The sequence below is a fragment of the Manacus candei genome, unplaced genomic scaffold (assembly GCF_025592945.1).
Source record: "Manacus candei isolate 608988 ecotype Guabito, Panama unplaced genomic scaffold, ASM2559294v1 h1tg000014l, whole genome shotgun sequence".
NCBI classification, from domain to species: Eukaryota; Metazoa; Chordata; class Aves; order Passeriformes; family Pipridae; genus Manacus; species Manacus candei.
The window spans coordinates 78,767,190-78,783,074 of NW_026138062.1; the positions used below are offsets into that span (position 1 = coordinate 78,767,190).

Here is a 15,885-nt window from a genome sequence, read left to right on the forward strand (position 1 = left end):
TAATAGTTTACTTAATCCTTAATCCCATTTTAACAAGATCTAGCCTTACCACTATTCAATACCAGAACCCCAGAGGACAGACACCTAGTAATGCTAAACCATGTAGAATACAGTAACAGAAAAAAAAAAAAAACAGACTTTGGGGGGAGGGAATCAAATTCCTTCTTGCATCCCTTTCACACACACAGACTTTTCCACACTTCTGAGCTACAGGGCAGCATTACAATTATTTTGATTATCAGAGGACTGCTAGTGAAACAAGACATAAATGTGTGGCATAAAAGCTCCCAATCACTCTGTTCACTCGGCCAGTGAGGCTACAGCAGCTTTTTCAGGCCTGCAGCCTGGCTGTGCAGGACACAGGCCGCCTCTGCCCGAGCTGCTGCTGGCAGGCTTTCGCCCAGGCCCCGGTCAGAGGGTTGGTGTCACAGTTCCCATCGAGAGGCACAAAAAAAGGGATACTCAGACCGACAACCCGGCACCAACCTAACGCATGCTCTGCTACTTCACCCACCGCAGGTCTGCCGAACAGCTGAGCTGGCGGTTCGGGGCTATCTCAAAACACACGCCTGCAGGAAAATTCTCCAGAAAGACGAGATTCAGGAGCAGTTTCTTTACAGATTACCACAGCTAGACTGAAAAACACCTTTATTAGCAACAGCGGCTCGGCACACCACCTTCGTGTACTGACTGCATCCAGCTCTGGGTGCAATCCCCTCCCCAACACAGGAGGGGCATTGACCCGTTCCAGCAAGTCCAGAGGAGGCCACCAAGTTGATCAGTGATGGAGTATCTCTCCTATGAGGAAAGCCTGAATTAGGATTGTTCAGCCTGGGAAAGAGAAAGCTTCAGCGTGACCTAATTGTGGCCTTCCAGTACCTGAAGAGAACTTCCAGGGAAGGTGGAGATGGACTATTTGCAAGAGCGTGTAATGACGGGACAAGGGGGAACAGATTCAAACTGAAACAGAGCATGTTTTGATTAGACACTGGAAAAAAATTCTTTACTGTGAGAGCAGAGAGGCACTGGAACAGATTCCCCAGGGAAGCTACGGATGCCCCATGCCTGGAAACGTTCGAGGCCAGCCTGGATGTAAACTCTGAGCAACTCAGTCTTGGGGGGGTGGGGTTGGAAAATAGATGATCTCTAAAGGTCTCTTCCAGCCCCGGCTACTCTGCGATTCCACGATTGTCGCAGGGTGCCCCAGCTGCGCCCCACGGGGCCCGGCTCGCCGGGGACCCGCCGCCGCCCCAGCGGCGCAGCCGGGAGGGCCCGCGGGGCGCAGCGCGGACACCCCGGGACGGGACGGGACGGGTCGCGGCGGGACCGGCCGGCCCCGCCGGCCCCGCGGCCGAGGCCTCCCCGCAGCCGCCCAGCCCGGTCGAGGCCCCGCCGGGCCCCGGCGGCGGCTCCGCCCGCACCGGAAGGGCAGCGGAGCCGCCCCGGCCGAGGGGAGGGGACAGCGGGGCGGGCGGGCGGCTCTCCGCGGCGCTCCCCCCGCGGCGGTACCTGCGCTGGAAGTCGGTCCGGAAGGGCGTCAGGTAAGGGTCCCGCTCCAGCAGCCGCTGCAGCTGCGGGGGCTCCGTGCTGGCGGCGGCCATGTCGCCGCCGCGGGCTCCGCCTGCTCCGCGCCGCCGCTAAATACCCGCGGGGAGGGGGCCGGGGCCGGGGCCGGGCCCGCCGGCCCTGCCGCTCCTGCCCGTCCCCGCCCGGCGCCGCCCCCTGCCCGGGGCCGCCCCGCCTCGCACGGCCCTGCTGGGTTCGGCAGCCCCGGTGTCCCGGAGCGAGCGACACCAAGGGAAATAAAAAAAATCTGCGGTTAAAAAAAAAGAAAGGCATCTGCCCGAGCCGACCCGTGGCAGGAGGAGGAGGCGGGATGGCGGAGGGAGTGGGGGTCTGCCTGCCGCCGGTCCGCGGTTCCCCCGATTTGTTTTCTTAGTGGCGCTTTGATGTGGGGTTTTTTCAGCGTGTCAGCGGCAGGGTGAACTCTGCGTTCCCACACACACACACACACACACACACAGAGACACAACAGCCACCCCGCAGCCAACAACAGCACCACCGCCGCCCCCAAAAGTGATTTGGCATCGTCGTGAGCGCTGGAATAAATTTCTCGGCTGGCGTGCTCACAGACAGCTCAGCAAAACAAGACTCGGGACATCCGTGAGTTTATCTCGTAAACACCCCCGTCTGTACAGCAAAAACGTCTCTTTACCGGGCGCATAAACCAAATCCTGAACAAAGTAAGATTAATTCAACTGATCCCAGTGCGGCTCTAAATGCTGAGTAGCACAGGTAGTTTTTGGTAGCTGTGGAAGTTTTTGACCTCATATCAGCATGTCTCGTTTTTTGGATAGGCCACTGAATATCCAAGGCAACTAATCACCAGCCTGACCATGCCTCTAGGCCAGCATTGAGCACTTTTATTTAAGGTCCAGCAATTTTGCTTTGTTTAGACATGTAGTGAGAAAGTTTATTTAGAGGCCTCTTTTGAATGCTTTTCAGCCATGGTTAATAAACTTTTTAGGTCCTAGATACCTTACTCGTTTCCACAACCATCCCCATAATTTTTATCCTCGGTTTGTAACTCATCCACCCCATCTTGGCTTTCTTAAATTTAAGTGCTGCTTCCCCTTCCTGTCTGCCAGATGAATAACAGGACAGTGTGTGGTGAACAATTCATTTATTACATTACCCAAAATTGGCTACAGTGAAAGTTTCTGTATTGATTTCTTTCCTCAACAGTGTGTGTACATTTAACTACGCTGTATTTCCTTGCAGCAGTTCCTATCTACATAGGCAAACATCCAAGTATTCATGTCCTTTTTTCCTTGTGGATGGAGTGCGACAAGTGTTCTCTGTCCCAGGAATATGTAGGGCAATAGTCATACTGTTTACTAGAACAGTTGCCCCAGCAGGAGGCCCAAGCAGTTTTGGTTTGCTTATTGTAGAAGTAGTATCTATGCTGTAGAACTACCTGTCATATCCAGCTCTGATAGATCAGGGTTTCTTTTTTTCTTTAGTGGCCACCATTTCTTCAGTCTCCCTGGAGACTGAAAAACTGTTGTTAAAATTACCTTTCTGTATGGCAGTGATTTCAATGCATGTGCTAAACCAAAGTTTAACAAGTCTTATCCATCTAGCTTCTTGCCTCATGATATGTGCATCGTGTTCTTTTGCAAATGGGTCACCCTCATTCTCACAGTTAACTAGTTTGACAGACTAAAAGAAGGAGAGAAATTCCAACTGATTAGCAAGAGCCAGGAAATTGTTGGAGTTTTGGTTTGTTTGGTTTGGTTTTTTTTACAATAGTTGCATATTACCTGTGCTGCTGCTTTGGAGCTTCTGGAGATGCTTTTGGAGCATCTGTTTGGTACTGGAGAGGTCACCTGCTGTTGAAGTGGAGGTAGGAGAGCAATTCCTGCAGTCTTTGAATGCACAAGTGCTGGAAACAGAAGCTTCACTCTTAGCACGGTCTCTTTGGTTTTATTAATTGTCAGGAAGCTCAAGCAGGTTCACAACAGCGTTATCAGCTGTTTGGCATAAATACAAGAGAGAGATTTAGAAATTAGCAGTTTGTGCAGGAATCTACCCGCGACTTGCACCTCCCTGAAGACAGGAACCCCTTTTTAACCTTCATTTGGAAGTTTTTAAGTAGAAATGACACAGTATCTAGCCTCATATACAAGCAACATTGTACTTCAGGAAGTTAAGTTCTGCAAAGCCCATGTCCCTCCAACAGACAAAGCCCTAGTGCTGTATTTAACACTCTGTGAACTGGGAAATGGATAACCATACCGGTTTTGTCTACTCATGTTTCATTTTACAACTTGGGCGTGATTTTATCTGCCTGCTTTATCAAAAAGTAACTCAAAAGCACTAAGGCATACATTATTGTGATCATCTATTACACCATGAACCTGTTGAGACTCAAAGGCCGAGGTTGACTCTCAGAACACTGCCATTTAGTCCTCTACCTGGAGGCAAAAACAGCAGTTCAGACAATTAATGTTGTCCCAACAGCTGAATGTGTCTTTGTGCATTTGTCAGAGGTGGATACAAAGCTGCCAGCTGCTGCTGCCAGTAGAAATAGGAAGAGGAGGACTGTTGGGTATAACTGCTCTTTTGTGGAGACAGCAGTATAGGAGTGGTATCTGAGTTGTGTGTCTGGCACCCAGTTACCTGTAGGGCTGGACTTTATCAATGACTCTAAACTAGTCTTTCAAAGGATACTCATGCTTAAGTTATGTTTACTTGAAAATTTTTCATAGCAATACTGAGCAGTAACTGTGCAGTTACAATAATTATAACATCAATTTAGATGAATATGAAAAGATCAAACAGAAATCAAAGGTTTGGATTAAAAGCCACCAAAGATCTTGAGAGCATTGAAGAGAAAAATGTCTACCCCTGTCACGCAGTACCTCCATTTTGATGCACTAATATTTTGCACTTACTTTACAAAAGATGACAAAGATGCTGAACTTGAGGAAAAAAATTAGGAAAAAAATCCTTTTTTCACTAAGGCACTGATTCAGATTCTCTCTCATCAGTAATGTCTGTTCTTATCTCAGCCAGAATGGATCTGTGCAGTCTCTGGCCTTGACTGGCTCTTGCAGAACCAGTTCCTGAGTTTCAGGTTCTTCTAAATCTTCTAAGTGGCTTAGAGCAGCACTGGTCCCTGGTCCTGGCCTGGCTCTGTAAGATGCTTCTAAGCCTGTCAGAGTCATCTTTGGTGTACAGGCTTCTGTTCTGCAGCTGTCATGGATGACTCCTAATTTATAGACTGCCCAATCCCACAGTTCAATCTGTCTGAGAAGAGATGGCAGGTACCAAAGACAGCAGGCTATTTTTTAACTCTTGTGTTGAGAACATTTAAGAATTGCTAATCTCTCAAAGTGACAAGTTACAAGGCATGTCCTTTGTATGTTTAAATTCAAGATACTTAAAAGCTATATCGAACATTTGTCATCATTTCAGTCTAGGCAGAACTCCTCCCAGCTCAGACTTTTCCTGGAAGTCTTTTTACATGTAGTTATGATTGGCCCACTTTGTTTGCTTGCATATGAGGAGATTAATGCATTTTTTTATTACCATTGCACCTTCCTTGAAGGTGTCTTTAAGATGAGAGGTAGTCCATGAGAATCAGGAACACAAGCTGTCACTTGTGCCTATACTGGATCTCACAATGTGCACTTTCAAGAAAAAGTGTTCCTATGGACAGAGACAGCTGTTCAAAAAAGATTCATGTTTCAGTATTCCAGAAGAATGGATTCTTGAAGGATCCCTCGTATGCTTTATACAGGTGTCAAGCGTCTGAGCATGTCATGGTATACATTGCAGCTTCCCACTTTTGGGCTGGCTTCTGCACATTCAGTACATAACATGAAATGGAGTTCAGAGTTTGAAAGAAAATTAGCTTGCTTTGCCACATTGGCCAGCCATACTTCTCCCTGTTATTTGTCCAAGGATCCACAAGAAATTAATTGCACAGTTGTCATCCAGATTCAATGCAAATGCCCCCCTTAAAAAAAAAAAAAAAAATTATCTCGATAGTCTTCCCAAACACATCAAACATCAGTCATGGAGATTTAGCTCATTGCAGGGAGGTTGGAGTAGGTGACCTTTAGAGGTCCCCTCCAATCCAAACTATTCTATGACCCTATGACACGTATCCCTATCTTTGGATTAGCCAAGGTGAGACACACTGGAGAAAAGAACAGGCCAGTGTTGCACAGCTGCTGGCAAACATCATGTCACAGTTCCATAATTAACACTGTACTTCAAGCAAAGAGTCAGCTGTTGGATTACATAGGGAGAACAAAGCACATATCCTTGAAAGTCGCAGCAAACATTCCAAGTATCTGTTGATATATCATTTATGGGTTGGGGTTTCATAAGAAATGTAGGGTACTGATATTATATTTTAAGGTTTTACCTTTGCCCTGTCATGGTATCAGGAGCTTTATACAACAACACGTCTTCAAAGATCCAAACTAAAGTACAATCTGAAATACTAAAAAACCACATTTAGTGTTGTGAAATTCCAGTAAGCACAGTCGGTGGGAATGCTGTTTTCACTTACCATTCTGAGCAAAATAAAAACACATTCCAACAACTTGAAAGTCCTAAGTAATGATTGCTTTCACGATATTACAGTGTTATTATGATTTGGTGTCCTCATTTTATACAACAGAATATCAAAAAAATGTAAATATTTTCAAAGTTTTTTTATGCATTAATCAAGACACTTCAAAAAGTGATGCCAATTTAAAAATATCAGCAGATGCAGAAAATATTTGTTGTGAAAATGCCTGATTCTTACTAAAAAATCAAGTAAGAATTTGTGGAACACTTTACAGATACAAAATACAAGCAAACTTAAGGAATATAATGATATTTTTTGGATGTTGTGTATACCCTGTTGTTTGCATGCCTTCTATATCTATTTCTCAAAAGTAATTACTGCCAATAGCAACAACCTTCTACAACTCCCAGTGCTGCTATTTCTTGGTGTTTGCATATGTGTTTATGTTTTGGGGGAAGAACAAAAAACTTTCAGACTCTCTCCTTAACTCCATACACACAATACTTGGCAATGTGCCAATGTATGTTTAACACTTAAAAAACAAGTAGCTTGAGCTCGGGGAGAGTTGTCCCAGAGGAACATTCTTGCTATTATTGCAGTGGGATTCTGTACCAATATATTACTCTTAAACAAGCAACTTGTTAACAGTAGCCAAACATTGCGTGCTTTGTATCCAATACGCTTGGAATTAAGAATGAAATAGCACAGCTTCAGCACCAATTTTGCTTTCTTATTGTTCATTGTCAGGTCCTTCCTAAGATCCCAGAGAAATGGTCTTACCTCGGGTGTTTCTCGAAGGCTGGCTGCATTGTCTCACATTCCTGCCTGAAGCACTACAGACTTTTAGGCTGCCTGGCCTTTTACTCAGACAAGAAAGTGAGGTTGCCAGATAATCGTTCAGAGGGTAACACATCTAATCCTTCGGGAGGTCAAGTGGGATGAGGAGAAAGGAGGAGATGCACAGTGCTAATGCTCTGGCAGCTCTGTCAATAGAAATTCATTAGTATATGTAGAACTATTTTAGTTTTCAAAAAGCAGAATAGTACCCAAGTTGCATTCGTGAATTTGTGTACTGAGCTCACTGCAGGGGGGAAAAGCAGGTGAATCTGGTACAAACTGTGTGTGAAGGGCAGAACTTTTGGAAGTTCAAAATCCTTTCCACAGACAGTCTTTTAGATCTTGACAGCATCAGTTCTGGTTTACTTTTTAGTGGCAGTTGGTGGCAGCTGACCCAGTCGGTTCTTAGGTGTGACCAGTAGTGTTTTGAATGAACAGAAAGATGGGACAGTTCTTTAGTGCTACACTCAAAATCTTGCTCTAGTCAGAACACCATACATGGAACTAAGAATTTGCTGTTAGTCCAGTGAACATTTAACAGTTTCATTGTCCAAGAGGTCTGATTAACTTAGGGGCTGGGGTAGGAGGTAGAGGGGAAACCCAAAAAACAAACTAATAGTGCAATTTAACTTGTTATACAGAAAAATTTTTAGCACTATGGTTTTTTCCTGTGTGGTCTTTTGTGATGATAACAATTTAGAGTCTGAGGCTATAATGGTGTATAACCACTGAGCAACCACTGAGAAACTAAAATTACAACTATGGCGTGTGAAATTCATGTTTCTGTAGATGTTGGAGACCACAGTCTTGCTTTTAAAGTAATAGTGTATTTTGCACCTTTACATACACTCTGAGAGAGTGCACAGTGATTTCTGAATGTGTATGAACATAACTGGACCCTCCATAGGAAATGACACAATGAGTGGAGCTATTTCGTACCTGCACCTTGGTCAAATTCTGACCTAAGCAATTGTCAAAATGTGGAAAACTATAATCCTTACATGTGTAACACATGCCTTGAGCCATGCTTTTCCAGAGTCTGCCTAAACAGACTATGAAGAACATCAGTTCCATTCAGTAATCCATCTTCATAAATGCATGTCTCTTATCTCAGCAATGCTATACCTATAAATCTCTAAAGCTACCTGAATTAGTTGAACAATCATGCAAGGTTGTGTATTATAAACTTAAGTCACTTTTCAATACCCTGTCAGCTTAAGGACCCATGATTTCCACTTTTTTTCTACATGTCTAAAAAGACCCCCAGTACAATAATTGAAGGTGCAGTCCTCACAGTCCCAGTGGTACAGAGCTATTCTTACAGGTATGCAGTCCATTGCCGTGGGTGATTGTATTGTATGCAATACAGCTTTCCACAGGAAATATTTTATACCTGGGTGATTCCCCTTTTCTTCTTAGAACACTCAAAATTCTGTATTTTTAAAAATACAGAAAGCTTCATCCAAGACAAACACATACACACAGATATTTTTGTTAGGAACATTGATATTCATGGATTTGAAAGAACTAATCTGTCTTCACATCAAGAAACAGGTTTTCTCTTGCTTAGAGATAAATCCTTTAGCTTGGATCCTTGGTCTCCTATTACTCAGGTTTATATCATGCTCTTGTTTTTAAAATCAGCCATAGCATTTGAGTTAAAAGTGGTATGGCTTTCAGTTTTCCTGTATGCATGTAGCTTAATAAAATTATACAGTAAAGAAAAATAAGTGATATGCAGCCTAAAGTGTGAATACATTTGGAAGAGATTGTTTATACTGTGGTGTGGAAACTAAAATGAGCAAATATTATTAATAATTATCTAAGTTAGCCAGGCTAAAGCATTTCCCTCAGTATGAGTTTGTGAGGATATCCAGGATTATTAGCTGCATTTCTATTTTGTGAACACTTTACATTGAAGTACATACTACTGCAAGAACTACTTAGTAAGAAAATTTACTTCATATTATTAGATATGTTAATTAATCCTCCACCTGTTTTTGTTTTCATTTGATTCCAGCTCTTCTTTGCAGCAAACAGCTAAATATTTATTTTTTAATCCAAATAGCAATTTCCACTTGCAAGATATTAACTACCATCGTGTGTTATATGGGTAACTTGGTTTTCCAAGTTAATGCAACCCCAGCTCCATTAGAGTAGTTTAAGCACAGATGAATCTCAATCAGTTTTCCTCAGTTCAAAACACTTTTCCTTTTTGATATCGCTTTGCACCTTCCGTTTATCTCTCAAAATTCTCTCTGGATATCTGCTTGAATATCCAGCTTCTTTGTTTCTTAGCACTTCATTCTCCTCCTCTGCCTGCTTGACCAGCATAGCCCTCTGAATTGTGCAGGTCACAGCCTGTGCCAGGGGTTCAATCTTTTTGCATCATATTATCTTCCCAGGCAGCATCCAGGCTTGTCCCACAGTTCCACCAGGACAGCAGGCTATCCCCAGGGATCAGGCTGTTCTTTGGTGTCTGTAAAGCTGAGGCATAAGCAATCAACTCCCTTTATCCTTTTGCCAATCTGGTAGGGGCCTTGTTGGAAACATTGTCCCGGTGTCACCTCTCTTTCACAGTTTTCCCATGTTGTCTCTGTGTGTGTTTGTTCTAGGTCTGACTGTTTCCTTACTATAGTATTTCCTACCACTGCATATGCATATGGACGACTTTTCCACTTCTGTTCACTTTGTCATCCCCTTTTTGCCACTTTTACCAAAGAAGAATATTTGACAGCAAATGCTGACAAAAAAAAAAAAAAAAAAAAAGGCAGTTTTTGCAGCTTCTGAGCCATCCATGCTCATGATTTTTTTTGTTTGTTTGTTTTTCTGGTTTACCATTATTTATTGTCCCCTAAGTCACTTCTTCTCTCATACGGGTTGCCAGCTCTTTCTGTACTATGCCAGTGTGTATAGGCCCTAAAATTAAATGCATTTTTGTGTCTAGGACATCCACTACAAGATCTTAAAATGCACTCTAGTCCTAATTCAAGGCCTGTCTGTCTCTACTATCCACAAAACTTTGCACAGAGGCTGACAACTTTTTCTGCTTCCAATACATCTCTACTTTCTTTTGGCTTGTGATCAGTTACCAGGTGATACAATCTTTCAAATTCTGCTCCCCCTTTTAAAGCTCATACCGTGTTACACACCCACTCACAGTTGCTGCTGCAGGAACTGGCTGATTTGGACAAATCTGTACCTCAAAGACCTAGTCCCTGCTGAATATGCCATTCCCTCGGCTCAGCTGTTTCTTCTAAAAAGGAGAGGAGGGCAGATATTTCTAGGAGCAGAATGGACATGTCAAGTGAGAAGTCAGATTAGGTTTTCTCTGTGATTCCCCTGTCAGTTTGCCTGGTTTTGTACTTTATAGGCAACCATAATAAAACCACTCTGTACTCAACTGCATCAGGAGAAAGGAGCAGAGATCTCTGATCTCATAGGACTGTGATTAGAGGCTTTTAAAGCAACAACCAGCAAACTTTGGGCTTCCATTCAGTGTCCACCTGTCACCATCTTGCTCTGACTGCCTTCTATTTTCTCCTCTTCCTCTCAGATCTTCAGCAAACTAGCATTATCCATCACAAAGACTACCACTTAGCCAGGCAAAGTTTGCCTGGAGTGAGTCACAGCCAGATCACAGAGTGATGTAACTACTGTTCCTCTGCTTTCCTTGGATCATTAGCAATCCTAGAGTACCTGGGTTGCCCTGAATTCATCTATTTTACAGCAAATGAGGTAACTGCCTGAACACAGGACTGCACACCTGCTCTATTCATTCCCAGTTTTCTATGGTGACTGTAGGCTTCCACCTACAAACGTTTTACCAGAGGCTTGGTTGCTCACCAACGTACTGGAATTGTTCACAAACAGGTTTGCCCATGTCTTTCACTGATTTCTTACACTCAAAATCTTGTGTACTACATCATATACACAGTGCTAAGAGTTTACCATTAGTCCAGTAAATATTCTAACAGTCTACATAATCTGATTAATGCAGAAAAGCCTCACTTTTCTGATGCTGTGCCTCTAGGTCCTGAGCTTGGCAGTCTTCCTGATGCAGATGAGAGAGGAGGCTTGCTTTAGGACAAGTCTTCAGCCCCTGAGGTCTTCATGAGAAGAACAGTGATGTTGCTGTTGCAGGATTCTAATTCCTCAGTCTGGGGTACGTTTGGTTTTATTTTTAAACTTTTTCCTTGCACCATCTGCTCCCATCTCATTGATTCACAGCTAGTTCCCATATTACACAATATCTTTACTCCAGGGCTCTCAGGAGATACCTGCCATCCTCTGCAATTTTACTCCACTATTATGCAAACATTTACTCTACTAAAATCAGTAGTTTCAGCAATATAAAACTGTAATTCTTAGAGGAGAATCCAAGAGACAGGTAAGAGACAGGTTGATTTTTCAAACTCGCAGTGGTTTTGCTGAAGTGCATAGTCAGCAAAGCTGTATAAAACTGGAGGTCATTGCATTGTTAAGTTCAGATTTGTCATTTAGCTACTCAGTTAAAGCATCTATAAATGGAAGACATCACAAATATTTATAATGATGCAATATAAAAGTCTCTTTTACAGCCTGTCTGCAATTTAGCAGTTTGTCAATATAGAATATAAAAAACTTAAACCCAGTAACTCTTCCAGTTTGTTCTGTTTTTGTAGAATTTGCCAAATTTATGTTAAAATCCCAACAGACATTACAAAAAGCCTTATATCTGTGACTGTTAAGGCCATGAGCAAATATGCTAGTTGTGCACTACTCTATTACATTAGCCAACTGTTGATAAATATACTGTAGAAATACTGAAATATTCAAAATGCTCTGTTCTGGGGAAACTTAACAACTATTTTTATGTTGTCCTTTGTTCCAGCTCTTTTTCCTCAAAGAATTCGAAATATTAATAATTGTGGAAGGATAAATGATAATTATAATATAATGTTATATGATATATATTATTTTATTATATTATTATTATATGATAGATTTTCATGTATTGTTAAATATATATATTGATATAGATATAAATTTTTACCTTAACATCAAACTTTTATAAATTTAACATTTTTTTTAAACAGTGATACAGTTCACTGTCTCTGGTCAATCAGGTTGATAGTAGTCAAAAAGTAGCCATAATAGTACGCTATAGTAGGGATAGTACACTATAAAGTAAAAATCTTTTCAAAGGTCTTTGATGTCTTACTGCCATTAAAGCTTAGTCTCATAAACCACACCAAGTCCTCTCCTGACACATTTCTGTTGGTCATTATCTGGTCCTTTTTCTATTTACAGTTAAGGCATTAATTTATGCAAATAAAGAGATTTCTTCATTCGTAAGCTAATTGTCCTCACTGCCAGAATTTTTTGTTCTATTTCCTCCTTCTATTGTTTCAGCTGCACACAGTTAAAATACTGAACTACCAGAATTTTTTGTTCTATTTCCTCCTTCTATTGTTTCAGCTGCACACAGTTAAAATACTGAACTACTCTTAAAATCCATGGTTTCTCTTTTGCTCCTTGACCTATGGACTCCTTCAGCTCTCTCCTCAGTAACTCCTGTGTTGTCATCTGATTCAACACGTGCACAAGGCAAACTTAAAGAATGAGCTGAGTCATTCTCTAAATCGGGACCATCCTCCTCTGAACACAAAACCTTCCTCTGCAGCACTTAAGGGCAAGTATTACCTATGTGATTTTACATACAATGTTTTAGCTTCTCTTACTTTAAATTCCTTGTGTGTCTACCTGAAAAGCACATAGTTTAGCTGTATCCACCAAAATTTTCTTTGTGTCTGTATCAGTTGTGTTACGTAATGCCAAAAACTCATTCATCCTTCTCACTCCTATGTTCTATTTCCTTTGGGTTTTTTTTCATTTCAAAATAGACTCACATCTTCACTGGACTGTTTTTCATACATGTATGTAATATCTGTGAACTGTGACTACTTTACAGTCATTCAGGAACCCTAGAGTCTCAAGGAACATAACCTCCTGTACAATCACATCATTATTCCAATCATTCCATTAAAAGGTGCTCACAGTGAACATCAATCTAGCTTAAGTCATCCCTTATATCTAACATTTAAATAACTGACTAATGAGGACATACATTAGACACCCTGAAAGGGAGGAAAAAGCAAGACCAAGTGCTTATGTCTTATTATTTTCTTAGCACTATAAAATACCTTACACGTTCTTTGCATTTTTAAATGAATGGACTTGCTTTCAATCTTGTCTCTGTGCCTGCCAAAAATGTATGCTCTGGTAGGTTGAAACCACTCTAGCACTACTACAAGTGATTAGAACTATGATTTTTTCATGTTTATGTCCAAGTTGCTGGGTTACTTGCAGCTCTGAATAAGATTTACAGAGAATCCCTAAGAGCTCTGTATCTGAGTTGTATTACATTGCTTGAAATAAAACTTTTCAGCACATATCTCCAATATAATTCTTTTCACGTTTGAGGAATTTTCATGCTAGCTCTGTTATTATAAATACTGCCTTTATGAAATTTTTAATATCCTAAATTAGTACTTTTTCTTTTTTATTTTTTTCCTGATTCATGTGCTTGTATATTTATCTTTTGCCTATCACAGGTTTGTTTTTTTTTTTTTGGTTTATCATTGATTATTTTTTCTCTTTCTTTTTACAGTAAGTCATGTGGCATTGATATCCTTAAGGAATTTAAAGTTGCAAGGAAGAAAATTGAGCCACATGTCGATGGATGAGATTGGCTTTATGGTTTCTTCATGATCTCATTGCATGTTGGTGAAGGGACAGGACTGTGAAATATGAGATGCAAATGTCATCAAAATGTGTCCCTGGTATTGCAAGGAGTTGCACAAGGAGCCATTCCTTTTCTGCTAAATGAAACATGAGCATTCATAACTGTAAAAACCAAAACCACTGCCATTATGTTTCCCGTTTTTCTGATGTCCTTTCTATAGCATGAAGTATAGATATTCCTATTAACAACTAAAAAAAAACAAAAATAAAAAACCAATACAAGCTATCACCTTTTGTCTCTGTTTTTCTTAAATCTAGAAATGTTTTGCAAATTTAACTTAAAATATTAGTCAAGTGCCTTGCCCTGATTTTTCATTTTTAGAATAAACTGAAGTATTTCAACTTTTTGTGTCTATCCTGCTTGTTCCTGTTTGTATGTTAGGGATCAATTTTTCGGAAACATTAAGACCTCTTTCAACACTGACACAGCAGGGAACTGAGGTGGGTTCTGTTGTGTTTCTGTAGCAAATTAAATTCATTTTATTACCTGTTCAATACTCTGAAACGTGAAAACAAGTATTTTTCTAAGTTTGAGTCAGGTACATTGTGCCTTTCAGGTTAATGTATTTTAAGTACTGCTTTGAGTCAAGTTTGCACATTAACTGAATGAGGTTTGATTGGTTGTATTCTTTTCATTCTTTTCAAGAAAAGTCTTTTGCATTTTATATTAGCTCTGTCACTAAAAAGTATAAAATCTTCTCTGATAACTTTCCATTGTGTTAGAGAAGATTCAACAAAGCCTTTAATTTCTTTTGTCTTACGTTGTAAACTGGGATAGTTAAGGGGGGAAAAAAAAGTCTTCCAAGGATATGGTATCTGCCTGTAAAAATAATACTGTTGTTCATGGTTAGAGATAACATGCAGAGGTTATAGCTGTGTGAGCTATTTAAAAATCAAAAGCAGCACAGTCAGAGCATAGCTGTGTTTTGAGGAGCAGTACATAAAAGTTGTCCCTCAGGAACATATCGTTCTGAAGGGTGACCAAATATAATTATTTCATGTGATGCCACATAATTGAGATGACTTGGAATTCCCCCTCTTGTAACACTTTTGATGCTAAGTTTGACAGGGTAAGGTTAAATCTCCTTCTGCTATCATGTATTGGAAAATACTTCTGGTACTAAGAATAGCTCATTAAAGGTGGATGGAAAGTCTCCTTTTCTAATGTACATATTAATTACCATAACCCTCAGCGAATTTATCTTTGCTGGCAGAATATCATACCTTGCTGCTGTATCTAAGAAACTTGAGTTTCTTGTTGATTAAAACTGTCACTTGCCTGGAATAACTGGATCCACTAAAGTAAAAACGTGGGAAGTGGAGCAAGATTTTTTTTAAATATACATTTCTGTTCTAAGGAAATCAGCTTTCTTTTTAGACAGAATTGGAACTGAACTCGGGACTTCTGAGTCAGTAAGCTCAGATGATACAATCCACTGTTCTTTTGGACCTCTTATTCCCTCTGCTGAATTATTGGTTTGCAACAATGTCACTCGTGGCAGAAAACATGTTAGTAGGTGAACTTACTTCAATCTTAGAATTTAAAGTGAGTGATGCCAGAGACATCTGTGGCCTGGAGGCAGAGGCAAAACACTCCTTTCTCCCTACAATACACATGGAAAACTCTTGGTAAGGAAGAAGAGCTGAGGAATATATACGTCACCAGTCTGTATGTACATCACCAGATCTGTGTCTCTCTGTTTCCATGGGAGCTCCCTTACCTTTTTGCATGTTCTCTGCCCCAGCACAAGGAAAATCACTGTGTAACCACAGTTTGAGATGTGTGCTACAGGGCCTTCTTCTACAATCATCTGCAATGATTCTTTGCCTCACCTCCCAGAGTGCAGTGCGGGGCGAGTAAAAATATCATGGAATGGGTCAGGCTGGAAGGGACCACAGTGGGTCATGCGGTCCAGCCTCCCTGCTCAAGCAGGCTCATGCCAGAGCACATTGCACAGGATTGCATCCAGGCTGTTCTTGAACACATGACACAGGATTGCATCCAGACTGTTCTTGAATGCCTCCAGCGAGGGAGACTCCACACCCTCTCTGAGCAGTCTGTTCCAGTGCAGGATCACCGGCACAGTGGAAAAGTTCTTCGTGTGCATCAGTTTGTGCCCATTGCTTCTTGTCCTATTACTTGGCACCCCCGAGAAGAGCCTGGCTCCATCCTC

General features: G+C 41.4%; 2 protein-coding genes across 9 annotated transcripts in view; one reads left to right on the forward strand and one right to left on the reverse strand.

Moving 5' to 3' along the window:
• Positions 1–1,695, reverse strand: part of GBE1 (1,4-alpha-glucan branching enzyme 1) — a 144,927-nt gene extending 143,232 nt beyond the window's left edge. Inside the window, exon 1 of one of the 2 annotated variants that reach the window (XM_051780127.1) lies at positions 1,510–1,695. In XM_051780127.1, coding sequence (XP_051636087.1) covers positions 1,510–1,601 — 92 coding nt within the window. In that variant the 5' untranslated portion in view covers positions 1,602–1,695. The remainder of the gene's footprint in view (positions 1–1,509) is intronic. The other variant, XM_051780128.1, reaches the window with a different exon arrangement.
• LOC127467779 (cuticle collagen 2-like) lies at positions 805–13,937 on the forward strand. Of its 7 annotated transcripts, none has more exons than XR_007903286.1 (5): positions 1,342–1,541; positions 6,836–7,442; positions 10,959–11,090; positions 12,386–12,603; positions 13,582–13,937. XR_007903286.1 is itself a non-coding variant. In XM_051780135.1 (3 exons), exons 1-2 carry the CDS (start codon positions 1,140–1,142, stop codon positions 11,040–11,042), a joined length of 486 nt encoding a protein of 161 aa, XP_051636095.1. In that variant the 5' UTR covers positions 805–1,139; the 3' UTR covers positions 11,043–11,090; positions 12,320–12,346. The 7 variants fall into 7 exon arrangements, 1 of the variants encoding a protein (XP_051636095.1); XR_007903287.1 differs by lacking the exon at positions 6,836–7,442 and adding an exon at positions 1,967–2,243 and having other exon boundaries at positions 1,458–1,541; XR_007903290.1 differs by lacking the exon at positions 6,836–7,442 and having other exon boundaries at positions 1,436–1,541; positions 12,464–12,603.
• Positions 13,938–15,885: the final 1,948 nt, after the last annotated feature.